The sequence below is a fragment of the Marmota flaviventris genome, chromosome 8, assembly GCF_047511675.1.
Source record: "Marmota flaviventris isolate mMarFla1 chromosome 8, mMarFla1.hap1, whole genome shotgun sequence".
NCBI classification, from domain to species: domain Eukaryota; kingdom Metazoa; phylum Chordata; class Mammalia; order Rodentia; family Sciuridae; genus Marmota; species Marmota flaviventris.
The window spans coordinates 91,601,003-91,628,947 of NC_092505.1; the positions used below are offsets into that span (position 1 = coordinate 91,601,003).

The following is a 27,945-nucleotide window of genomic DNA, read 5'->3' on the forward strand; positions in this document are numbered from 1 at the left end:
CATCATGATCAATCAACCTATCAATCAAAAAAAGTTTTAAAGAAGGAAAACATGTAACATCCATAAAAAGTACAGGAGTAAGAAATTCCTTGCTCAAAACGTAGAACACAGCAGAACCCATTTAACCAACCAATCTCACCCATCTAACAAAGGTATGTTAAATATACTTTGTTTTTTCTGCCTCTGCCTTGGTTTCGAAAAGGACAAAAGAACAAATTGTGCAGGAGTTACATAAAAGTCATATGTACTATTTATAAAATTGAAAGATATTGACAGAAATCGCTACCAATGCCTATAACCTTAGATGATCCTATAGTTGATATTTATTTGCCTTTTAATAAAAATATAAATCACTTTAATTCCCTGAGTCTAACCTCACTCATCTAAATTATTTATGTACCCATTTTAATATGTATTTTGCGTCTGACAGGACAACTCTCCTTAGGACTCTCTTTCTGACCCACCTGTCATTATGATGGGGTAAACAATGTCACCTTTCTAGTGCTCTATGAATTACAAAGAAGTTGCAAAGTACACCATCCATCACACTGGCACTAAGTAGGTTTTTTGAAGTAGATCTCAGATATCACAAATGCTGTTACCAGAAAGCACAAATTGGAAGCTTATACAAAATGGTCATATGATGAATGGACATGACATGTCTTCAAAGTAAAGGGGCACTTCTCTTCTACAAACAACCTTGTCAAAAGCAAAAGTTGTGGTAAGATTTGCTGGCAGACAAAATAGCACAGTTTAAGAACTTGGTAAAGGCTCAGCCTGAGAAAATCGTGCAGTTGAAATGTTCTCACAATCAAAAAGGAGGTATGTGCTGCCAGTGATCGCTATGCATTTATAATAGTCACCTAGAAATCACTTTGTTTTTGAAAGTCACACTAATATAGTTTGAGTTTTAAGAATCAGTATTAATAATGTACATGCTTTTTGATATAGATACTTAAATTAATATGTACTTAGTGTGATAGATTTGCATTATTAAAGTGCTAATTAAGATAGTTAATGTCACTATCTTCACCTAATTTGCATGATTTCTCAAATTATTTTTTGAGTACAAGGTATTTGTTTTATACATCACTGCATTATAATTAGTTTTGAGTTTTAATTTCCATTTTGTTTAGTCCTAATATTTCATATATGGAGTGTATTTCTACATCTACACTTAACTTTAACTCTGCCTTTTAGGAGCTGCCTTATAAAAATTCTCTTTTACCTCTTCCTCATTCAAAAGGGTAGTTTTAATACATTTGTAAATGGTTCAACAGATGCCAAAAAAGGGTTTATTTCTTCAAAAACATTTGTATATTTCCATGAATAAGCAGTAGCTCTAGGCTTTCCTTTTTTTTATGAAACAAAGGGAAAAAATAGAACATTTATAACTAACGTAAATATTTAGAAAACTGTCAGAGTGATGGACTCTTTTCTATGAAATTTATTCAATCTTATTTTATATCTAATGGGCCAGAAGATTATTACATGCTAAGGAAACAGGGATGTTAGCTGTAGTTTCCTGTTTTTTTCATTTTATCTCCTCAAAGAATGATCAGTATTTATCAGATAAAAATGAAAGGCAAGTAAAAAGGGGGTGATACCAAGGATTTCCTGAAACTACTGGTGTCTCTGTGATTGTTCTGTTTCAGACATTCTTTTGTTTGGGAGAAAAAATATGTTGTTGGACTTGAGACATTTGGAATAAAGAGAAGGCTGGAAGTATGTGGGCCTTATTTACTCTAGGAATGTAGAGTAAATGCCTGGGGTTATACTATGGTTTAGAAATGAGGTGTCCTCCAAAAGCTTCATGTGTGACACAATGCAAAAAAGTTTAGAGGTGAAATAATTGGATTATGAGAGCCTTAACTTAGTCAATGCATTAATCTGCTTAAATGTATTAACTTGCTCATTGTTGGCAGGTAGGGTGTGGCTGGAAGAGGTGGGTCACTGGAGGGTGTGCCTTTTACAGTATATATTTTGACTCTGATGAGCAAAGCAGTCTCTCTGATTCCTGATTTTCATGTTGTGAGCAGTTTTCCTTCATGCCCTTCTGTCTTGATGTTCTGCCTCACCTCAGGCTCAGAGCAATGGCGTCAGCTATCTATGGACTGAGACCTCTGAAATCATGAGCCCCAAATAAACTTTTCATTCTCTACGTTGTTCTTGTCAGGTCCTTGGGCATAGTGGTGAAAAAGCTGACTAAAACAGGTTATTTTTAAAATCTGGCTTAAGTCCAAAGATTTTGACCAAAGAAAAGTAGCTAGCTGGCTGCCTTCTTCTATCTTCATTACAGGTGTATTTAGCTTCCATTATTACACCAGAAAGAGTGTACATTAATCCAAATTACATGAGTCCTTTACCAGAAATACTGTGGATATTTATCATTAAATTAAATTCTAATTAATGGTAAAACATTTCAAGATTGTATGGGTTATGTGCAATTCTGCCAAGAGTGTGACACAATGTAGCAAAGAAATATGCTGAAGCACCTGTATCCCATGCCCTGGGCCCCCAAAAAGGAAAAAGATGTATTAGAAACTAGAATTCAGGCCTGGAATGGTTGTGCATACCTGTAATTCCAGCGGCTCAGGAGGTGAGGCAGGAGAATCTCAAGTTCAAACCAGCCTCAGCAAAAGTGAGGCACTAAGCAACTCAATAAGACCCTGTCTCTAAATAAAATACAAAATAGACCTGGGGATGTGGGTTAGTGGTCAAGTGCCCCTGATTTGGGGGGAGCACCCCCCCCAAAAAAGAAAACAGCATTCATTTTTACATTATTTTGAGTATTTCTGTAGAGTAAAATTAAACAACTTAAATATCCCATGTTAGTCATAGTTAACAATAAGATTCTCAAAACTTTATACCATAAACACTAATTACAAATGACATTATTTCATTTGTATTAAATGAGACCATCCATAGTTTTGTTTAAAAAATTAAAATGTTAAAATTTCACTTTTACATTGGGACACCAAACTTGCCTATATGAAAGAAACAAGTAATCAAGTATACAGCATTGCATCAACCTCGCATATATTAGTTAATTTAATTCTCAAAGTGACTTTAGAAAGCTGTACCTGTTACTATTCCCATTACAGAAATAAGAAAACTTAGCACTGGTGGCTAAGTAACAGTGGGTAACCACAGAGGTGAAATTTAAAACTAATGCCTGCAGCTCTAAAAGTCTTTTACTTAACCACCATACCCAACGAACCCATCATGCCAAAATCCAGCTAACCAAGAAAAGGTAAAGAAACTATCCACACCTGGTTCCCTATCACATGTGTTTTCCATCATGCAAGCAGATGCTCTGTATTTCACAACTTAAATGTGTGAGTAATCACATCAATTTTCCACTTCATTTCTTGTGTGCACACACAGCCTCAAAACACAGTCCTCTCTATTACTATTCTTTCTCTCCATATCAATGCATTAAAATTTGCCTCTTGAAAACCATAAACAAAATAGACTTTGCACTCTATGGACTGAGCAAAACGTGAATGATCGGCCACGCATTCAACACCTTTGAATTAAATCCTTGGAACACGTTTTCACTTTCAAAATATGATAGGAAAAGGCTGAGACAATCCCTATCTTCTTTCCCTTTCCTGGCACCTCCACACTGAGAACATTTACTGGTTCCTTTTGAATGTTGCATCTTGCCAGTTAGTTCAATTTAGATGAAAGCTGTTGTTTTCTAATTCCATTTCACTGTAAATGACAGAGACAAATGGTCATATTACCTCGAGAGTTCCTTTGGCAGAATAGGCTGCATAGGAGTATAGCGGATCTTGGCTGCTATCTTTTCTGGCTTCTTCACTACAAGGCTGGCCATCAGGATGAAAGCATTGGCCACTGCTGCTCACAGTCACAGTGCTGGGAGATGGACCTGGCAGGTTCAGCAGCACAGAATAATTTGCCAACTGTACATCTTCTAGGCCCAAAGAAGTCCAGTGAGTCTTAATCCTCTTTGAAATTTCCATGTCATCTTCATTTTTATAGAGTTCTACCAAATTTCTGAAAGACATTTTGAAAGTGTGCTTTAAAAATGGAAAAATATTTATTCTTTTAATATATAACTGTTCACTATGTAAATAATTATTAATGGGTGTTGTGGGATGTCGAAAGATAATGAAAATAGATCCTACCATAGGAAATTCACAGTGTGGCGGAGGTGATAGACCTGCACAGCCATTATATTAAATAAAGCAGGATGAATTAATTTCTTAAGAACTAATAGAGCACTTATGACTACAGAGAAGAGTGATCAATGCCAACTCTTTCTCTTAATCGTTCTGACCCTTCTACCAACATCAGCACAATCCATTTAAAACTCAGTTCCAAAACTAGTTATCATGCTAAGATAGTCCTGTATTCTGGTTAATGTGAATCCACATAAAACTACTGATTATCATATAGCTATCTCTTTTTAAAATAATAGAGAGCACATTAGACACTATTTACCTGCCAAATTATGTGATATTCTCACAGTGACTTTAGAAAGCTGGACCTATTACTATTCCCATTACAGAAATAAGGAAACTTAGCACTGGTGGCTAAGTAACAGCAGGTAACCACAGAGGTGAAATTTAAAACTAATGCCTGCAGCAAAATAATGTTTGATAAAAATCTATATACAATGGTAAGACCAAAACACAGTGCCATACCAATATATAATTAATGTTTTTGCTGTTTTCTATAGATCATCTATTTTCCCTATGCTTATTCCTATTTTGCTTATGACACCTTAGTATCTAGACAAAATCTGTTAAATATGTGCATTATAGTATGTAGAAGACAATCAAACTTGGGAACTTAATGAAAAAGTATTAAAATCAGATAAATTTTGTGTGTTTATATGTGTGGCTAAAATGAAAGGCAACTGAAAAGGAGCTTGCTTCTTTTTTGAACAAAAACATACTTCTTATGAGAAATGTATGGCTATCATCATTGTATGGCTTACTTAAATTTAAGTTGATATTATCGTTATGCCCATCAGATGGTTTTTCTCACACATACTTATTTCTTTCAGGACCCTATTTATTTAGGAAACTGAAAACATGCACATATGGTAAAAGAATGAGAGTTGGACACAAGAGTACAGGAGAGTATTACTTGAGATAAAAGGTGGGCCTGCTGACATGGTTTGGAAGCATGCCAATGTATAAATGTGCAATAATAAGCAGTTTTCTAGTTGTTTTGCATCTTTTTGAGGCCACCTATATTAATCCTTTCTATCTTTTCCTTATAAATATCCAGTTGAATCAGTTAACAATAATATATTTTATGAAACTAGAAGAATTTCATTTTTTTGTTTCCCATAAACCTGCCTTCTACCAAGTTAGGTTGTTGCTTTATCTGCTCTCCACCTCTCCCCACCACCACTCCCTTTCTTTACTGTTATTGCATTCTGTAGGCACTTTGGGGAAAAGGCAGGTAAGCTGAGTTAAAACTGTACTCACTTTGATGAAAAGGTCATTTAGAAGATGCATTAATAGTATTCTTTTACATATATATAGTAAGCAATGCCAAAATGCTTTTAAAAGGATTTTGATTACTCTCCCCCAGGATTTCATGAGAGCGCTTACTCCTTCATTTCATCTAACACTTGGTGTTGTCTTTTTTTTAACAGTATTTATTTTATACTTTGGCTAATATGGAGGGTGTGAAATTGTATTTCATTATGTGTTTAACTCAGAAGTACAATCACTTGTTTGCAGGATCTGCTAATTAGTTTTCCAAAGCATTTTATACCACCAGCTTATTTAGGATGCCCCACAGTCAGTGTATTTAATTACTGCAGTCCAATGAAGGTAAAATTTTATCCTATTGTGGTTTTAATTTGCATTTCCATGATTACTGATGAGAATATTTTCATGAATTATTTATTTATCCATGTGTCCTGTTCACTGTAATAACTGTTCTCATCTTTTACCCATATTTATGGAAGTTTTTGTATGTTCCAGATAGTCCTTTTGAGGATATATGCATGGCATTAATCTTCTCCAGATTTCTGGTTTCTCTCTTCATTTTCAATATGTTATCTTATGATGAACAAATGTTTATAACTTTAGTGTACATAATTTTTAATATAACATATGATTCACACGTTTTCTGATATGCTTTCAAAATGTTTCTGAAACTTGAGATCATAAAGTTATTCTAATTTTTTTCTAAGAGTTTTAAAGAATTGTCTTTCTCATCACAGGGTCTACCTGGAGAAAGAGGAGGAAACAAGCAGGGATAGGGCCAGAGGGAATACTGTGAGGTGGGACGCCAATCTCATCTTTCCCACATGAAGAACAGCCCTGGAGACCCTTTTCAAAAATCCCCACTAATTCACAGAACCAAGTGCCTCATATGTGAGCTTCTATACGTGTATGGGTCTGTCTGAGCTCCCAAAACAATTACATTAGTCTTTTTGATCCATATTCATAATGATGAGCTATTTTATTATTATTACTTTATAATATGTCTTCATATTCAAAATGGCAAGATGCCCCACTTGTTCTTCTCCAAGAACATCTTAATTATTTTTTTTCTCTTTCATATTAATTGGATTGAGTTTTTCATTTCAATGTCCAGATTGTGATTATAATTACATTGAGACTAAGAATCAATTTGGGAAGATATATCATCCTTATATAAAATATCATTAAATCCTTAATATTATTGCTATGATCTGAATGTTTGCATATTGCCAAGATTCATATGTAGCAATCCTAAATCTCAAAGTGATGGTGTTAAAAGGTGGGGGTCTTTGGGAGATAATTACATCATGAGGGCAGAGACTTGAAATAAAATTAGTATTACTGTAAAAGAAGTCTGAAAGAGGTTTCTTGCTCTTTCCACAGAGTACAGAAACTTAGCTGGAAAGCAACATCTGTGAGGAAGCAGGACCTCCCCAGACATGTCAAGCACCTTGGTCTTAGACTTCCAGGTCTGGAACGGTGAGTAGTAGATTTCTCCTATTTATAAGCTGCCTAACGTCTGTTCAGGTTGTTATAATGCAGACTAAGACAATCTTTAAATATCTGGTGAATATTAACATAATGTGATTTAAAAATTTTAAAATCTGCTTATTTTTTGCTGCTATAGAAGAATACTAATGCATTGTACTACAAAGGAATCCTGATTAACTCTCTTACTAATTATAATATTTCTCCTTTTTTGTTTTCTATGTAAAAATATTTTATAAGAAAATAACAAAACTTTTATTCACATCTTTCTCATAATTTAGAGATTTTATTATTTTATTTATGTATTGTTTGGATTACTTGATAGGCTCTGATCACCAAAAATATTTCATGAAATATTTAATAAGGTGTGTTAGTCTATGTTGTGTTATGAATATTAGTTTTAAAAATTTCTTCCTATTATCCTCTTGTTAAGAGATGTTCTTTGAACAGGTATTGGATTTTGAAAGAAATTCTGATGTATTTATTAAGACAGTCATATGATCCTTTTCTTCAATATAATGAATATATTAATTGGTTGCTTAGAGTTAAATCAAATTTGTATTTTTAAGATAAAATCTACTTAACAAAAATGCATTACCATTTTAGATAGTATGTGATTTATTTGGCAAATATTTTATTTATAATATCCATTTCTTATTTTAAAAGTAAAGTTGGTATGTGATGTTCCTCTCATAATGATTCTCAGGAATCATTATGTTTAATTATGGTTTGAAATGATATAAATAATTAGAATTCAGGAAAATAACTTATTATTAAATTAGAAATTGTTGTACTCAGTGTTCATATTATGAAAGAACTATGAACTTCTGACTCAATGTTATAATAAATTCTTTATTTCTTCCTTTAATCCTGCTCTATATTGCTCTCTCTGCTATTTGCTATTCATCCTCACATTTTGAAGTTTCTGGTTTCATCACTGTTAAAGTACTCTTTCCTGTGTTTTGTTTCCCTTGTTGATTTCTCGTACTGCACTATTAGTTCAGGATAGTTGTATTTAAAAGAAGGTTTATTTTATATATACAACAACTATGTGTGAGAATGTCTGTTTCAAAATATTACCCCAAATAGAAGTGCTCTAACTTGAAAACCTAATGACTAAGACATGATTTCTTTTCATGTATTGATTGCTATTTGCACAATGACCAAAGGGGGAGCACTAGAAAAGTAGTAAAGAATTATGACCTTGGGCTGGGGTTGTGGCTCAGGGCTAGAGAGCTTGCCTCCCACGTGTGAGGCATTGGGTTGGATCCTCAGCACCACATAAAAATGAATAAACAAAATAAAGATGTTGTGTCCATGTATAACTAAAAATATATTTTAAAAAAGAATTATGACCTAAGTTTCTCCTTCCGTGGACTAATAATGTAGGTATTCATTTAAAGTTTATTGATATGCTATTATTTGGCACATTATCTCACCTATTACAGATTAGATTATTCAAATCTCCTATATCATGATTGTTGATGATTCAAGGGGATATGAGAACATCTTTATAGTAAGATTCAGAATCATCTAAAAAATAATGATAGCGTTTTTGGATACACAGAATTTTAAAAATACTGATGTTTAAAAATGATAGTAGAAAAATTATTTCTTAATAAATAGTGGATAACATTCCAAACAGTTAACCATAACTTAATAACTATCTATTCAAGTTCCATCACCCTAAGGTTTTTTTTTTTTTTAAGAACTGCACTACCTTGCCAAGTACAGTGGCACATGCCTGTAATCCCAGTGGTTCAGGAAACTGAGGCAAGAGGATTGAGAGTTCAAAGTCAGCCTCGGCAACAGCAACTCACTGAGAACCTATGTCTAAATAAAATACAAAATAGGGCTGGGGATGTGACTCAGTGGTTGAGTGCCCTGAGTTCAACAATCCCCAGTACCAAAACAAAAAACAAAAAACAAAAAAGTGCTACCTTTTAAAATTATATCTTGAATTTATCAAATTTTTGTATATACCTATCTTGTTTAAAAAATGATTTAAAAGAAGCCCTATAATTTCATTGCTTTGAAATTATTCATTTATCTATAAACTGTTTTAAATAAATCAGTAATCATAAAGGCAATGTATTGGGCTGGGGATGTGGCTCAAGGAGTGACACGCTTGCCTGGCATGTGCAGGGCGCTAGGTTTGATCCTCAGCACCATGTAAAAATAAAAAAAAATAAAGATGTTGTATCCACTGAAAACTGAAAAATAAATATTAAAAATTCTCTCTCTCTCTCTCTATCTTAAATAAATAAATAAATAAATAAAGGCAATGTCTTATCAATACAAATAGTTTGGTCAAAGGATTTTATTTATGAATGATTTCAAATTACTTAAAATGTTAACATGGCTATATTTTATTGAGAATTTCTAGTTTCTTAAAACTTCACCTCCCCAGTAACTTTTTTTAGAATTTGTGATAAATAGTTTACTACATTAAATGATAAATGTCATTAAAGAATAAGATGCAATGTAGTTTCAAGCTAGTGAATTCAGAGAAAGTTACAGACATCAGAGGGTATCACCTGAAATCATAAGGTCTCTGTTTAATAGAAAGTTTTACCCTGACTTAATTTTTAAAATTAAGGACCAGTAGTTTTGGCAGGTAGCATAATGAACTGTCAAGCCTGAGACTTGAATTTGGAAGTAACTTTGGCATTAATGTTCCACTGGCCAATGAAGACAGGAAATGGAAGGATTTGGGCTTCTGTCTTGGCTTCGGAAGACAGAATTCTGTTTATATCAATGTTCAACACCTGCTACTGGATGAACCACAGAGCAACACTGATGTCAGAACTGGAGGAAGCGAGGCATGTAGCAGTCCTAGTTCCATGGTGAGTGCCAAGAATACCCTGTATGTGAAGGAGGAGTGGAAATGTCTAAAGGAAAATACTAACATTACATAGAAAAATCGGCCCATTTGCTGATACCCACTAATGTGTTCTTATACATGCACACCAGAACAAATGCACATACTCAAAATGGACTAGGTGACATTTCTTACATATTAAAAAAAATCAAGAGTGTCTTTAAGGTTGTTACTTGACTTGGAATCTAATATAGTAAAATTCTGTGAATACACAATGAATGTGTATCAGAAATTTAATGATTCTAGGGCATGAAGTAAATTTTGCTCTCTTTTCTTTGAAAATATTAAGACTAACATACATGATTAAATGGTTAGAGGAAAAGGTATTACCCATGTCCATCATCTGCCATTCAGCCACTGATGTCACACGAAGTGAAACCACAATTACTTGTTTAATAGCTTCTTAGTTTCTAAAATAACATACTAACTGCAAATTGTACATTGAATGTCCACTCTATGGAATCAAAATATTGTGCTTAATCATCACATAAAAACCTTCATATAACTTCATTTTTTGCTATTTTCCTGGTAAGGAAATTAAAAGTCAGATAATGTGATCAAGATGTCAAATGTCCCAGATAAAGTAAGTCAAATTTCCACTGGTGTTTAGAAAAAGCAGATAATTTTACAATCTTGGATACTTTCTAAAAGCAACTAAGTGTTGAGTGCTACAAAATATAGTATCTGGATAAAATAAATAAATGTTAAGGGGTTGGAGGAGGTACAGCTTGGGGTAAGAGCTTGTCTAGCATGCATGGGGTCTGGGTACTTTCCCAACACTGAAAGAAAGAGAAGAAAGGAGGTATGGAGGGATAGGACAGGTGACTGAGATGGTTTGAGGCTTTTGGGACATGATCTTTATGTTCACAAGAAAATGAAACTTAGGAAAATTAATGTAGTGTTTAGGAATACAATAGACCAAATTTCACTGTTTGAAAACCATCTAAACAAGAAAAAAACAAAACTGACTCTTTACATACTACATTTTAAAATTACTCCAGAAGTAGATTATCTTCAGGCTGTCGTAAAATCCCTTCTCCCCGAGATCAAGTACTATGTTGAAAGAGCTGCTTTGAAGTAAAAAGGACATGCTCATGAACTCTGTTAATATTCAATAAATTCTGTTTAATTTGATATTTATGTCAAACTTAAGTTACAGGAGAAAGTAAAATAAGCTTTATTTAAGAAAACAGAACACAGCCGGGCATGGGGGCACATGCCTTTATCCTAGTGACCTGGGAAGCTGAGGCAGGAGGATCCTGAATCCAAAGCCAGCCTCAGCAAAAGCAATGCACTAAGCATCTCAGTGAAAGCCCATCTCTACATAAATTTTAAAAAAAAGGGGGCTGGGGATGTGGCTCAGTGGTTGAGTTCAATACCTGGTATCTAAACACACACAAACAAACAAACAAAAACAAAAACAACAACAACAACAAAACAGAATGCAGAAATAAAACAAACTGTCAAGACATCTATTACAACTTAGGCAGAAAAAAAAATGTAGTGCAATAAGTAAATCTTCCTCCCTTCCACACACTTAAACAGGAGATAATTTCATCTTTAACATCAATTGCATATTTGGATTGCAAGGAAAAAAGCACAATAGAGCAACCCATAATGAAACATTCAAAAATATATTTTAGAAGGGAGAACTATGACAGAATAAAATGGAAGCTATCCAAGGCATTGAGACTAATAATATTTTACAGACTGTACCAGTCCTGCACAAGAATATTACACTTACTGTTAATAGTATCTGGCTCCTGAGACTCTTTTACTCTATGTTTTTCAGGGAGTATAGTTGTCAAAGGTCACTTTTCAGATTAAATTACTTTAATTTATCTAAAATAAATCTAAAAGCAGATTCACAAAATGGACAAATTAATTTGATCAGTAAGACATTATAGGCCTTCAGTTTCATCTGCTTGGTTCTCTAATGCAATGACATAAACTTGGATGATACAGAAACTTTCAGAGCTGTATGATTAACTGAGTCACTATTCCAGTGTTCTTAAAGGTAAATGAATATATTACTGAATAAATAGCCATTAGAAACATTCCATTTCAACAAGAATGGAACAGAAATGACTTATTTCAATTATACTTCAAAATACTTGCTGATAATTTTAAAAACACCTATATACTAACTTGATTTCCTTTTTTGTTATTAATATAAAATTATTAATATATTTAATAACATTAAAAAATACATTTTAAGTCAAGTAGTGAGTTTTTTGCCTTTAACACATCTCTAAACTTTACCTACAGTCACTTGCCTTAGAAATAATTACCATAATCAATATTCAATATGTATTTTTACTGATTAAATATAACTCTAAGGCTGTATTAAAAGTATAAATTTAATAAGATATAGACATTTTATTTTACTTTCCAGTATAGTAAATAAAATCTTGAGTAGTACTGTAAGGTTAACTAATACAGTCATAGTAATGTAACATAATGGTAGGGGAGAATAAATCTAAAAATAATTGCTATATGTCATTTTTCTTTGATGCTACAAATAAGTGTAGGCTATATCAGAACAATGAATGATAATCTTATGTCATGGCAATAATCAAAATCAATAAGAATTTAAATATTACTTCTCACTTATTAAACAAAACTGTATTCCTTCATGGACTGACTCCTTTCATCACATAAAAATAAAATCTTCTTTGTTACACCATACTAATTAAAAGTTTCATAAATCATGAGACAACTAACTGTTAATGGACTCAAACTTATAAAATACATGAAAATCAATCTGTAATGATGACTAGCCATTGGAAGTAATGGCAGTATGGAAACAAAAATAAAAACAGAAAGTGCTAAAACAATAAAGAGAGTTTTGACATGGAAGTGTCTGAATAAGCTGTTATTTAAGTGCTTCATCTCCATTGTATACACAAAGAAAGTATAATGATGCCTGTTGCTAGACAAGAAATGAGCAGAACTGATGGTGGTGTATTTCTGACGTACACCATTTCTAATGGGCCAGAATCTAGTCTACTGAAATCACTGAATAATACATAACACTTGGAGAGTCAACTGTCAACAAAAGTTTGGCAGCAAATACTATGTGAAAAGAGGTAGGAGCTTTGGGAGCAGCAGGATAAAGAATGAAAAAAATCTGGATTCTGGACTGAGCAAAAGAGGGTATAAATTCTGGTTTTTGCATGTAAGCAAGATGATCTTGTGCATATTAATGTCTTTTGACCCCTTGCGTCAGCATTTCTGGCAGAACAAGCTGACGACATCAAATCTGGAAGGTACAGAAACAGGCAAAGTTTCAGATAATTTTTCAGTAAGAATAGAGATGGTGACAATTTCTCCAATATCAAAGCTGTGTGCTTGTGCACACGCACACACTCCTGGCTTCATCTTATCTACTGTGTATTAGTGATGTTAATCCAGGTAATGAAAGCACTAACCAAAGTCTAGTATGTTCACAGATTGAGGCAGGAATGAAGACATCAAGATTGTCCTTATTTAAACAAGCCTTCTTATTGATATAATAAGAATGATATGATACCATATTAAATACTATGTCCAAAGAAATGTAAATGTCATCCATCTGGCAGAATCTGGCAAATCCATCTTAATTTCTTTGGCAATTGACCAAATTTCACTTTGTTACCTCCTTAAGAATGCTTTCTGGATTCTGCCATTGGATACTTATTCTTACCTTCACATTCCTTTTATTATTTTTTTGTAAACAAACAAACAAACAAACAAATAGATAACCACTAAATATTTTTTGTGTGGTAACCAATGTGTAGCTGTAGTGGTTAAGTGGTTAAATAAAAGAGACAAATTTTCCTAATCTCTATTCAAGTAAGACATGTTTCAAGGTTTATAAACCAAAAATTGAAGTTACAAAAAATGCAAATCAATAAAGTTGAAAACTTTTAACAAACTTATCTTTATACCAAATAGAAAAGGCAGGAAAAAAATACATTTCCTGACTAACATAATGTTTAAAATTGACTAATTCTACATATATAAGAAAGTATATCCAATGATTTTATAAGTCCTTATGGAACATTTATTACAATAGCCCATATGCTAGGTCATAAAGTAAGTCTCATTAATTTTAAGAGGCTAAAATCACTCAAACTATATGCTCTGATCACAGAAGAATTAGAATAGATACCAGTAACAAAAGGAGAATTAGAAAATATCAATTGCTTGGAAATTTAAAAATTCCTTCTAAAAAAACCCCCAATAAGTCAAAGATGAAATTAAATAAAATTATATAATATTTAAATGAATGATAATGAAAATATGACATATCAGGGTTATTGAGAAGCTACTAAAACTGTGTACAGAGAAAATTACATCACTTTAAATAAATGCATAAAAAGGAAAACAAAAAGTTAAAACCTAGTTTCAATTTCAAAAACTCGAAAAATATCAGGAATATAAATCCATTGAAATAAAATCTAAGGTAATAAAAAAGAGAACAAATATGAATGAAATATAAAAACGTGTATGGAAGAAAATATGCACAAAGCCAAGAGATAGCCATATATTTGATCAACCTCCTGATAAGACTGAATAAAAATAAGGGAAGCAGGTGGCACAAATTATCAATCTCAACATTATAGCTTGGAAGAGAGGTGTCCCTGAAAAGCTCCTGTTAATGCAGGAATGGTAGAAGTAGAATGATTGGATTGTGAAAACTTCGACCTGATATCATCAGTCCACCTTAGTTTGAATGGACTGACTGGGTGATAACTTCAGGCCAGGAGGGAGGGCATGGCTGGCTAGGTGAGTCACAGTGGAATGCCCTGGATGGGTGGTTCCTTCCTGTAACTGCTTCTCTCTCTCTCTGTGTCCTTCTGTGCTGCATGAGCTGAGCAGATTTCCTCCTCTGCCACACTCTGCCCCTCACGATGTTCAGCCTCATCTGCTGCAGAGAGCAATGGACTGCTGTTTATGGAATGAAACCTCTGAAATCAGAAGCCGCTAATAAACTTCTCTTCCTCTAAGTTGTTCTTGTCTAGTACTTTGGTCACAGCACTATTTTATACTTTGGTCACAGCTGATTAAAACACTCAAGAACAGAGGAGACATCATTTTAGATGGTATAGAAATGAAAAAATATATATATTTTAATAATTATGCAAACATTTTAAAAATAATGTACAATAGAAAAAATCTTGAAAAATCTGTCTCTCAAACTGTCAATAAAGAGAAAATCCATATATCCAATATTGATTTTAAAATATAATAAAGTACATACATTATATCCTTCCTACAAAATATTATCTCAAACCCAAGAGACCAAGAGACTTCATGATTGATTTCTTTTATATGTTCAATAGAAAAATATGTTATAACAAGAACATGTATAAAAGAATTTGGCCAGAACTTTATGAGGTCCACAAAACTTTGACTTCAAAACATGACAAGAAAAGAAAATTACGATCAAGTCTTGCTTTTGAAAATAGTTGTAAAATTTAGGAATAAAATATTAGTAAATTATACCTACATAAAAAGATCAGTACACTATGATCAAATGAGGTTTAGTCAGTAAAGTTGGCTTAACATTAAAAAGAAATGAATCTCAAATCAAATTGTACCAAAGACTTAGAGTTACATCAGAAACTTTACAACTATTAGAAGAAAACATAGGGTCAACACTCCAACAAATTGGTGCAGGTACTCACTTCTTTAACAAGATCCCTAAAGCTAAAGAAATAAAATTAAGAATCAATTAGTGGATGGCATCAAATTAAAAAGTTTGATTTGAGGAAATGATTAAGAATGTGAAGACAGAACCTACAGAATGGGAGAAAAAAAATCTTTGCCAGCTACTCCTCTGACAGGCAATTCATATCCAGAATATACTAAAAAAGCTTAACACACAGACACACAAAAAAATTCCAAATAACCAAATCAATAAATGGGCAAAAGAACTAAACACTCTCAAAACAAACACAAATGGCAATTCTTAAGAAAAAATAATAATGCTGGAGAGGATGTGGGTAAAAAGGTACACTCACACATTATTAGTAGGACTGTAAATTATTACAATTACTCTGGAAAGAAATATGGAAATTCCTCAAAAATCTAAGAATAAAACCACCATATGACCAAGCTATCCCATACTTCAGTATTTATCCCAAAGAACTAAATTAGCATATTATGGGACATAGCTACATCAATAGCAGCCCAACTCACGATAGCCAAATTATGGAAACAGCCCAAGTACTCATCAATAAATGAGTGGAAGAAGAAAATGTGGTAGATGTACACAGTGGAGTTTTACTCAGCCATAAAGAAGAATGAAATGGTGGAGAATATCACATTAAATGAAATAAGGCAGGCTCAGAAAATCAAAGACTGAATGTTTTCTCTCATGTACAGAAGAAGCTAGACCAAAATTAGGGGGGAAAGGGTGATGGGATGTCCCAAAAATTAAAGGAAGACCTGTGTAGTAGAAGGAAATTGAGGGGAAGGTGGAGGGACAGGAAAGGGGGGGAAAATGTAGGATGAATTTGACAAAATTGTGCTGTGTACATGTATAAATAGATATATTACACTGAGCTCTGCCTTTATATTTATCTAGAAAGCACCAATTAAAAATAAATTAATGAATTAATAAAAGGAAGACAAGAGAAGTAAAGGAAGGGGAATGGAGAAAGGGAGGAGGGGAGGGAAAAGGGGCACTGGGGACTGAAATGGAGCAAATTAAATTCCATGCCCATATGACTATGTCACAATGAACCCAACTATCATGTATAAGTATAAAATAAAATCTTTTGAACTCTGTGATAGGAATTTTGGGTATTTCTTCTTTTTTAACCCATGGGTTTCTAATAATTTCCCTTCAAATAATTATCTTCATTTGAAAATTAATAAAAACATATGAAATAAATATAATCATATAAAGCTTATTGGGTTTGGGAGAGGAAATATTGGCTTAAAAATCAAAGATGATTAGCTTAATTCCATAAGGAAACATCTTTCATCCATGTTCTTCATTTGCATAAAATTTAAAAATTTAAAACAAAACCAAAATTATAAAACTTAAACATAAATTTTAAATGTGTACTAACATAAGTATAAAAATTCAAAAAGAAAAACTGAAAAATACGTATTCCAGCAAAGAAATGAAGTATTATAACAATTTTCAGAAATTTGGTCATGCAACTCATTGAAGAGAGTTAATTCAACAGAAATATTTCTCTATCCTGTCTCCATGCCCTTTCCTTAAATAGTCTCTACCATTTCTATGGTTTTAATATGTACAAATCAAGATTCACTGCTCATCATCTGATGTTTGGAGATCCTATCAAATTTCAACCCAAATGAAGACAAAAACCCTAAGCAAATGTCAAAAGAAAATGATTAGTTCTATAGAGCCCACTACCCCCAAATCTTTATTTTAATTCTTGGAAATATGGGTGCAAGCTTCGCTTCATAGTTCGCTTCAATGGCTAATTCAGGAGACATAGTAGTTCAAACTAGAGCTCTTGATTTTTCTGATAGTCCCTGTTCTTTTCACATTTTTTTGTTACATAACTTTGTGAACTCCCTTAAGCTCTGAGAAATAAGTACCAACCAAGCAACATCTGTTAATTGCTACCTTTACCATTACTTTTCATGAATGGCCAGCAAATCATTTTTAGATTTTTAAAAAATAATACATACATAATTTTCCAAATTAAACCATTCTGTTTAAAAGTACTAGAAAATTTTTGGTACAGATGAAATTAACATAACAAAAGCATTTAATTTGAATCCTAAACAAGAACATGGTGCAGAGTTGCTTCTTTTTCTCATTATTTTTTGGAAAAAAAAATCTTCTGGAGGACTATAAACTGAAACTGAGCACATGCTCTTGCCAGGCAAGCCTTCCTCAGTGTTTCTCTCAGATAATTTAAATAACCTTATTTTTACATTCTTTATCTCTGTCTGTATATTGTGTGCACATGTGTCTTGCTAGGCTATACTCAACACATATCTGACCAGAGACAAATGAAGGGAACACAATTGCTCTGAAGTTTTTCTGAATTCAATTTTGCTGCAAGACAAAATCTGAATAAAAGAGTACAGAACACGTAAAACACCCATAAAATGTGATAAATACATTCCAGAGATTGAAACCTTGTTTCTATTCAACTGCTTTTGGTAATTCTGCATCTTGTGTTTTACCAATATTTAAAACTAGAAGATATTTACATATTTATATCTTCCAATATTTATGATTTCTTTCTTTCTTCTTGAAATATACAGTGCATTATTGTTATCTATAGTCACCATAAAATAGTACACCAGAACTTCTTACTCTTATCTAACTGTACCTTAATACTCATTGATCAAACATTTGTCATCTCTCTCTTCTCTTACCCTTCCCAGTATCTGGTAACCACCATTCTTCTCTAAACGTCTATGAGATCAACTTTTTAGAGATCATATATGAGTGAGATCATGTGGTACTTGTGTTTCTATGCTATTTAATTTAATAAGGATCTCCAGTTCCATCCACGTTGTTGCAAATGGCAGGAGACTTTCTTCCTTTTGATGGCTGAACAGTATTCTATGGTGTGTATATTTAGGATGACTATAGAATGTATAAGCATACACATACATGCATACCAAATTTTATTTACCCATTCACTAGTTGATAGACACTTCTTGAATGTGAATAGTGCTGCAATGAACATCCAAATGTTGGTTATGTAATGAATATCCAAATGTTTCTTCTACATATTGATTTCAATTTCTTAGGATATATAACCAAAATAATGAAATTAGTGAATCATAGGGTTGTCCTCTGCATGACCTCCATACTGTTTTCTAGAATGACTATATTAATTTTCATTCCTACCAAGGGTGTGCAAGGTTTCCTTTTTCTCCATGTCTTCACCAGCATGTGCTCTTTGGTCTTTCAGATTATAGTTAGTCTTTGTGGCATGAGGTAATGCCTCATGTACTTTTGTGTTTCCCTGATGATTAGTGACATTAAGCATTTTTACTGTACCTGTTGGACCCTTTATGATTTCTTTTAAGAAATGTCTTCTTAGATTTATTGTCCATTTTTTGAGAGAGAGAGAGAGAGAGAGAGAATATTTTTAATATTTATTTTTTAGTTTTCGGCGGACACAACATCTTTGTTTGTATGTGGTGCTGAGGATCAAACCCAGGCCGAACGCATGCCAGGCAAGTGTGCTGCCCCTTGAGCCACATCCCCAGCCCCTTATTGTCCATTTTTAAAATTGGGTTGTTTTATTTGTTTGTTTGTGTTTGCGTAGAGTTCCTTATATATCTCGGATATCAATGCCTTGTTGAATGCATACATTGCAAATGTTTTCTCCAATTTTATAGGTTATCTTTTCACTTTTGCTATTGCTTTGCTCTGCAGAGAATTTTTAGTTTGACACAATTTCACTTGTCCATTCTTGCTTTTGTTTCCTGTGTTTTGGAGGTCTTGTCCATAAACCCCTTGTCCCTGCCAAAATTCTGAAGCATTTCTCCAATTTTTTCTTCTAATCATTTCATAGTTTCAGGCTTTAAATTTTATTTGTAATTCATTTTGATTTAATATTTGTAACTGGTGAGAAATAGGAGTCCATTCACTTCATTCTTCTATGTGTGAATATTCAATTTTGCACAAAACCATTATTGAAAAGGCTGTCCTTTCTTCAGAGTGTGTTCTTAGCATCTTTGTTGAAAAGCAGGTGGCTATAGATGTGTATTTACCTTTAAGCTGTCTATTGTGTTCCATTAGACTGTTTGTCTGATTTTATGACAACATGCTGTTTTGATTACCACAGCTTTGTAGGATATTTTGATGTCTGATAGTGTAATATGTCCTGCTTGTCTGTTTTTGATAGGACATGAGCAATTCATAACAGACCTCTGCCCTCTCCATATTATAAAATTTGCTACTTTATTTATTTACATTATCTGCTTGTCCTAAGAAACTTTTTAGTTTTAGTACCCTGAACTTTTAAAAGATAACAACTAAAAAAGAATTACCCAGTTTTCTATGAAATTTTTGCAATTATCTGCATCTATTATTAAATGAAGAGCATTTTAATACTCTCTTGAAACCTCATTAATACTGAAGAAATTCAACTTATTTCTTAAAATTAACAAAATCAATAACCAGACTAAAGAAACAGAGATAGCAAAATTTAACTTTGTTTTAATATTAGTAACACATACATTTGGAAAGATGAGGGAACGGGGAATCAAAGTATGTAACATTCAAAATTGGTCATCTTTTTCTCATGACTACAGTTATAGTATTTCATGTCATATTAAAAGTCAAAAAAGAATTTTACAAATCAAATAAGAATCCAGGCAGTATACTTGTGACAGATTGTTGGCAGCCTCGAAAATGTACTTACGTTATCTTTGGAAAGGATGATTACAAATTGGCACTAAAATTATTCTTCCATTAAGGATCTACTGACATGTCACCATGTCATAGAAGTTAATAGAAAAGAAATCATTCTATTTAGAGATAATTCCATTAGTTTTACATTTTTTCTCCAGGAATATGTTTATTAGCACCCAGCCTGTCTGTCTGACTACCCCAATATCTACCTTACTTTCTGTACTATCTAGAGTCATTTTAATTATAAAATAGTCAAGCCCTGAATTGATAGATTGTTTTAAAAATTTTCAAGGCAGGAATATAGAATACTCTGTACAGCAAGAATTCAAGAGCTGAATTGATGAATTAGGTGTGTGGAGACAATCATATCCCTTCCAAGAATGAGGCAGATAATCACTTGAAGTGATTTCCAACACAGTGGTTAGAGGATATTGCTTGCAGAATTCCTGATGTCAGAATCCTCAAAAGGACATTAAGGAAGACATAAATGTGGCCTGAGAGGTGTGCCGAGCCAGGTGATGAGACATTTAGGAAAAGGGGATATGTAAAAATGTGGATTAAACAGTCAATTGTCAGGTAATCAGAGAGTAGGATCAGGGATCCTGCACAGACTTATAAACCTGGGGTCCTCAGGTCCTGGACACAAAAGAGCAAGAAATGCAAGTGAAATTCCCATGAAGGGAGGAAACAAGTAAAGCATCAGGACTGTGACTCAAGTGCTGGAATATTATTAAAGAAATAGAGATGTAATATTAACACAGGAAGAAAAAAACAAGATTGTTTTGATGATATCTGATTATTGACGAACTAGCACTAATAATGATGGTTTATAAATATTCAAATAAATCCTCAAGGTGTGAGAAAAAGGATAAGAAAAATTATTTTCAGGAAGTTTGAATTGATTAGAGGCTCTCACAGCTCCCCTTAGTGACTGATTTCCAAAGCTGAAGCTGTGATATTACCTACAGGTAATAGGTAACTTCAGCTAGAGAAGAAGGAGCCATGGTACCTAGAGACCACTAGATGAGCTTATGTACAGGGAAGTAATTTGTATTGTCTAAAATATTATGGTATCAAAAGTAATTATTAGGGACCATCAAATGACAGGAATACATCTCATAAAAGTACCTAGAGCAAAATTAAGCATATATGTATAGGGATCCAAACAATGTACAAGAATATCCATATTGCAAAGTTGCAGGTCCAAAAAGTTATGGAATAAATTAACAAGGAACACGTACAAGTGAAACGACACCTTTACTGATTACATTTTGTTGTATTTTCTTCATAGTTTAACATTGCAGATTTACTAAGAATGAACAAAATTAGCTCAAATTTTATTCTTAATATTTCTAATATCTAATAATTCCAACAGGAAAATAATATGTCTGTTGTTCCTTGAAGACTCTATAAGGGAAAAAATGGTTTTCTGATGACATATGATTTTTTATTTCTCAGGGGTTAGCCGAACAAGACTGATGATAAGCAATACCTTATTTCACCTAAAGCTCAGACAGGACATGAATAGATCCATCAAAACGAAATCAGTATCTGACATTTGTACAAAACATGCAATTAATCCAAAGGTTCATAGCCTCTTAAGATAAATAACTGTCAGGAAACTATCCTTTACTGGAAGAGTGTTTCTTCTGAAATACACGAAATTTTCAGCTCTGCTAGATAAATCAACACCATAGCAATGACTGATTTCTAAGAAATGTGTCTACTTGTCTATGACTTTTATGTAAATTATGAATCCAATACATTCATTAGGCAAAATTCTGTCAGATAAATGACAATCATAAACACTGTGCATAAAAGGAATGTCAGTATTCCTTCTCAAAATATCTTGATATTTGCTTTTCAAAATAATTTCAGTTATAAAAACACAGGTGTATTGGCTAATATTGAATATGTATGTCTTGTAAATTATAACAGTGGCAATCTAGTTTTCAAATTTCACAATGATTTTTCCTCTCATTACTTCTATAAAGCCATTTGGGAATTCTGCATTGTTATTTAATTATAAAAAGTATCCCCCCATGGTAATGAGAAATGAACCTATGACCACTTTACCATTGTAATAAATCCCCATCTCTAGTCTTTTATTTTATTTTATTTTATTTTTGAGACTTGAGACAGTTAATTTTCTGAAGCTGTCCTGGAACTTGGGATCTTCCTCCTGAGTTGTGGGAATTGCAGGCATGCAATAAAGACTGGGATCCAGCTTGGCATAGATTCTTTTACTGTCTATATGTAAAATGTTGGACAAGATATTCGAGCGTTGTCAAGACTCATCTCATCATGGTTCCTGCTTCAACAAGTTGCTTACGCAATCAAAAGAATTACTGTTTTTAAACTGCTTGGTATACTGTAGTCATACCATAAGCACTCAATAAATAACTTCCGGCTTAAAGTTCCCTCTTGGAGTATATAGGTATAAAGTTGTGAAGTTAATAGGATACTCCACTTAATGTCAGAAAAGGGATGTAGCTTGTTGATGAGGATTGAAAGTGTGGTTCTAGAGACAAAATATGTTCAAATATCTTCTCTTTCATTTCTGAATGAGCCTGGGCAAGGTATGAAAACACTTTGAGCCTCAGTATCTTCATTGGAAGATGGGGATAATAATATTTACATCCAATGTCAGGTTTCTATTATTAAATATGATAAATCCTATAAAGGACTCAGCTTATGACCACTCAGTTCTTATCAATCCATCACAATCTGTCTTCTGTCCTATACTATGCAAACAGTTACCTATCTAGATTGCATTTACCTGGCCCAAAGACAGATTAATGTCATCTTTTAGTACCTGTGGAAAGTCATTTGATGATGATATATGAATTACATAATTTCTCAGATAATGTGTGACTTTTGACTGGCAGATAGCACAGTGTATATATCACTTGTGGCTTAAGTGACCACTTTGTGACCACTTCCTTGTGGTCTGAGAAAAGATTCTAGATATGAAGTAGAACTTGTTTTCATTCCATGATTTCCTTACAGTTACCTACAGTCTCTTTCACCACCTATAAGACAATCTTGAACCCCACATTTCAGTATTAAGGTTTGGTCTCATTTCTAATCAGATCTACAGCAATAACCACATCTGTTTACAAATTCACAGAAAGCCCATCACAATATTCAAAAATAAAGACTGGGATCCAGCGTGGCATAGATTCTTTTACTGTCTATATGTAAAATGTTGGACAAGATATTCGTGCGTTCTCAAGATTCATATCTCATCATGGTTCCTGCTTCATTAAGTTGCTTATGCAATCAAAAGAATCACTGTTTGTAAACTTCTTGGTATACTGTAGTCATACCATAAGCACTCGATAAATAACTTCTAGATGGAAACTGTGCAATTCAATTCTGCCCAATATTCCATAATTGGGAAGTGAATATTTTTATTCACTTCTGCCAGGCCTGTCCATCACATGAGGTTGTCATGTTCACTGCCACCAGCACTACCTGTCTCCTCATTCACTCCAAGAAGTCATTTCTGCACAAGGCAGCCAAAGCTAAGCTCTCTTGTTCTCTAAATATTGAACATCTGGCTGAAATCATAACCTAGTCTTCTAAGGTCATTTAATTATTTTAGCTGAACTTTTAAAATCAAAAGCTCTTTAGCGATGCTCATTAAGGGTAGAAACAGACTTTGAAAGTTATTTTATTACAGATGACTTCTTGGAAAGCAGGCTTAAAATTATGCCTATAGTAGGCAATCAATAAAGGCAAAGAGGAAATAAGGCATAAAGGGATGAAAGAGGAGAACCTGAGGTGAAGGAGAGAGGGGGACAGAAGGAAACAAAAAAAGGGAAGGAAGGAAGAGGAACAAATTAATTTATGATGCATTGACTTGGCTTATGTCTGATGCATGTTGTGTCATTGTTGAAACTTGGAAAGACACAGTTTTCTGGAATGTCTCTCCTTGCATATTTTTAGGAGATTGATTTCACCCTATAATCAAATTTTAACATGATTTAAACATAATAGACCCTTTTAGTATTTTTCTTTCATATGTGACAAGTTTTTCATCTTATTATGACTTGATTAATTAACTCTTACAGTACAGTGTGATTGTCAGTAGGTCCCTGGTGTATAGATGTCTACAAAATATATTAGAAATAAGTCAGCATTTATTTGCTTCCTTAATGAGCACAGAACCATATAGAAATCTTGTTACTAAACATAATGGAAACAATTCTAGATTGATGAGTTTCCTCTGTTCTACTTTTACTGCTGTTATTTTTCAAGGGAGAGTAATAAAGTGTCCTTTAAATTTCTCTCTTGAAAGCAACAAGAAACAGTTATCCTAAGTTGTGTCCAAATGATGCCAACTATCTTGATAAAAAAAATAAGATACTTCCAACATGTAGGTATTTCTTTGCATTTAAGCAGGTCCTTCTATGAACCATGGAATTCACCCCTAGCATCAGTAGCATTAAAGAAATGGGAGAAATGGCTATTCTTGGATTAGGCAAATCTTTTTATTAGTGGACATGTTATTTTCAGAACAAAACTTGAAAGAGTGGTGCCTTGTTAATAGTTTTTCCATTAAGAAATAGTTATACATCACAATATGTTATCTTTACATTAACTTGCCTTTGTTAAATAACCAGCTCCCATGTATTTAAACACAATGGTTCAGTTAGCACAAGAAAGCATTAGGCAGCATATTCAAGATTTACTTTAATTATGCTATAACTTCAGGGAATAAATGACACTATATAAATATGATCGTAATGTAAGTATTGAATCTATAGGAATGACTAGTATTTCATCTTGAATAATTCTAAATACAAATGTTCCAAGTATTCTAAATACAAGGTATTAAAATAACAGACATGTTGGTATATAACAGGGGCATGTGTGTAAAAGTTAGGCAAAAAGATCATATCTAAATGGAATATTCTAGATTCAGTAGGCAATGTCAGAATTTGATCAAATATAGTCATCAAGCCAATTTTTGGATTCCTCTTGTAACTCATTTCCATTTGGGATGCCATTTCCCTAAACTTGTTCTATTAAAATTCTGCCCATTATTCAAGTTTCAAATCCTCCAGAGTATTTTTGGGCATGTATATAAAACATAATAAAGACTCTGGAGTATTCTTATATATTTGGTGTTTTTCCAAGAGAGTTTCAATACATTAAGTTAAAATGAGAATCACTTTAGACTGATACACTACCATTCCACTACTACCACCCCAGAAAGCCTTATTCAAATAAACTGCTCCATTTCAAAATTTTAGTTCTTTGGTCTAATTATAGGTTTTTCTATACTTGTTAAAATAGAAAGAATGCTCAGAGCTAATAGGTGTTTTTGTTTCAAATATTAGATTTAATTTCCTGTGAATAAAATTTTACAACATGGAAAACATTAGTACTTAATGAAACACCAAATATGGTAATTATGGAAAATGCAAATTAATAAATAAATAAATCCTGCTCAGCTTCTATAATTATAGTCATTTTAAAGGCATCTGAAGTTTAAAAATAAATATTTTCATATTGTAGCATTTGACAATTTAAGGTATTTCTTAAAAAGATATAGAACAAAGCAGAAAACTGTAAAAGGAAACATGATTCTAGGGGTCTAATATTCTTTATTATTTATCTTTATAATTTAATTATATATATCCATGCAAAATTCATTATCTGACATAATTTGTGGTGATCTTTTTTACTTTTACTTTTCCCTTATTTTTTTCTTTTTTTCTATTTTGTTTTGCCATTGTCCTATTTACTCACATCACCCCTTTCCATAATCCATGTAGATAATCGATATGTTCTTCATAGATAATGTGGTCTATAATGATATAGTAATGTACATTTCTATGTATTTTTCAGTCATTTTCCCAAAATACACACCTACATATACATACCTATCAATAAGTTCTTTTACAATAAAGTGTGATAAGGTAAAAAGGTACACATACTTTTATATCCTGTTTTTAGTACTTAATCTTACCACTTGAATATCCCTCCATTACATATGGAAAGTTTCTGATTATTATTAATTGGATTGCAAAAGTAACACTTTAGAGTATACTGTGAAACACTCATTCATCTATGGGTGCCTATTGGTTTCATTCACATATTTAATCCCTTGGGTTTTTCTGACAACTACAGAGTTTGAGTTCTATCTTTTCATATTTTGTTTAGTCATTCAGATTTAATCATCTGTAAATGTCTTAGTTCATCCTTGGCTAATTTTTTTGTTGTTTGTATTTTTCTTGCCAGTTTGAAAAGGCTTTCTGTACATTACATATATCCAACCTATTCTTCTCATTTGTATTGCAATTTTAAACATATTTGAATACATTTGAAGCACAATTTTAGTGAATCTTTCTACATTTATAGGATTAAGTTTGTTTCTGTTTCTTTACTGGTTTCAGGATTTCCCTTGATAGATTTGACTCTATTCCTTATGATTATATTGAAAATAAAGACTCTAAGATTTTATCTAAAACTTTCTAATAATTATGTTATACATATTTTTAAAAAATTATGTTAATATTTTTGAAAGTTAACTTTTATACAGTGTAAGTTAAATTATCTACTTTACTTAGTCATGATTCACAAGTTGTACAAAGCCATTAACAAATTCCTTCATTAGTTGGCATATTGTAATATTACCTTTATTGTAGAAAAAGTCCTTATTTTTAACATAAATTCTATTTTGGATTATTTATTTTGTTTAATAAACAATTTTTAAACTATTAATGTGCTACTTTTATCTGCCTCCCTAAAATGGGCCTTTTATGACCATCTATCTGTAAGGGAAACTTCATCACAGGTACTTGTTTTCACAATTTCTTTGGCTTGTTCAGGTATTTATTCACCTATATGTGATTTATTAAATTTATTCCTGTTTGACACAAACTTCTACCCAGAGTTATCTCGAACTTACACATTTATTTTTACGAAAAGTTTAAAGTCTTCACATAAAAGAAGACAATGTCATTCCTTTTGGGACCAAATACTAAGTAATATGCTTGAATAGTTCTTATAGTTTTTTAAACAATCAATATTGTTATTTTATTATTAAATTATTATTTCATTGGTTTTGTTACCACTAAGAATTAAAGAGTATCCCAGTTCTTGGCACTAATTGCTTGTGTAAAGAAATGGAAGTGTTTTTATTTCTCCATATCTCTTAAATGCAGCTACTTCATCAAGCTCTTTATTTTCCGTCCGTAGATTTTTTTTCTTAAAAATTTAAGTATATATTATTATCAGCAAAAAGCCAGTTGCAACTGTTCTTTCAAATGTTTATAATGACTATGTTTTTTCTATAAATAAATTTTGTAGTTCTTGGCTTTTATTTAGGTTTGGAGTTCTGTTTTAAATGGTATTTTTTATACATTTATTGGTTAGTTTCCTTCTCTTCTCTTATAACAGGATTTTTATCAAGTTTGGCCCCTACATTTTTATCAAATGCCTTTTCAGTGGCTCTTGACGTGACCCTCTCGAGCTATCTTCAACTACCTGATATCATGAATTATGGTATTATTGAGCCCTGTCTGATAAACTATATTCAACTTTTGATACACTGTTTTCTTTCATAATATTTTATTTTGATGTTTTTTTCTATATTCATAGATAACATTTGTTTTAGTTGCTTCTTCGCTGCTGTTGACTAAAGGACCTGATCAGTACAAATATAGAGGAGTATTTAAGGGCTCAGGGTTTCAGAGGTCTCAGTCCATATATAAAGAGCAGGCTCCATTCCT

General features: G+C 32.6%; 1 protein-coding gene across 1 annotated transcript in view; it reads right to left on the reverse strand.

Annotated features, from left to right (window-relative positions):
- Naaladl2 (N-acetylated alpha-linked acidic dipeptidase like 2) overlaps positions 1–27,945 on the reverse strand; it is a 675,105-nt gene that overhangs the window by 534,699 nt on the left and 112,461 nt on the right. The window contains exon 3 of the mRNA XM_071614921.1: positions 3,750–4,023. Within this exon, the coding sequence (XP_071471022.1) occupies positions 3,750–4,023 (274 nt within the window). The remainder of the gene's footprint in view (positions 1–3,749; positions 4,024–27,945) is intronic.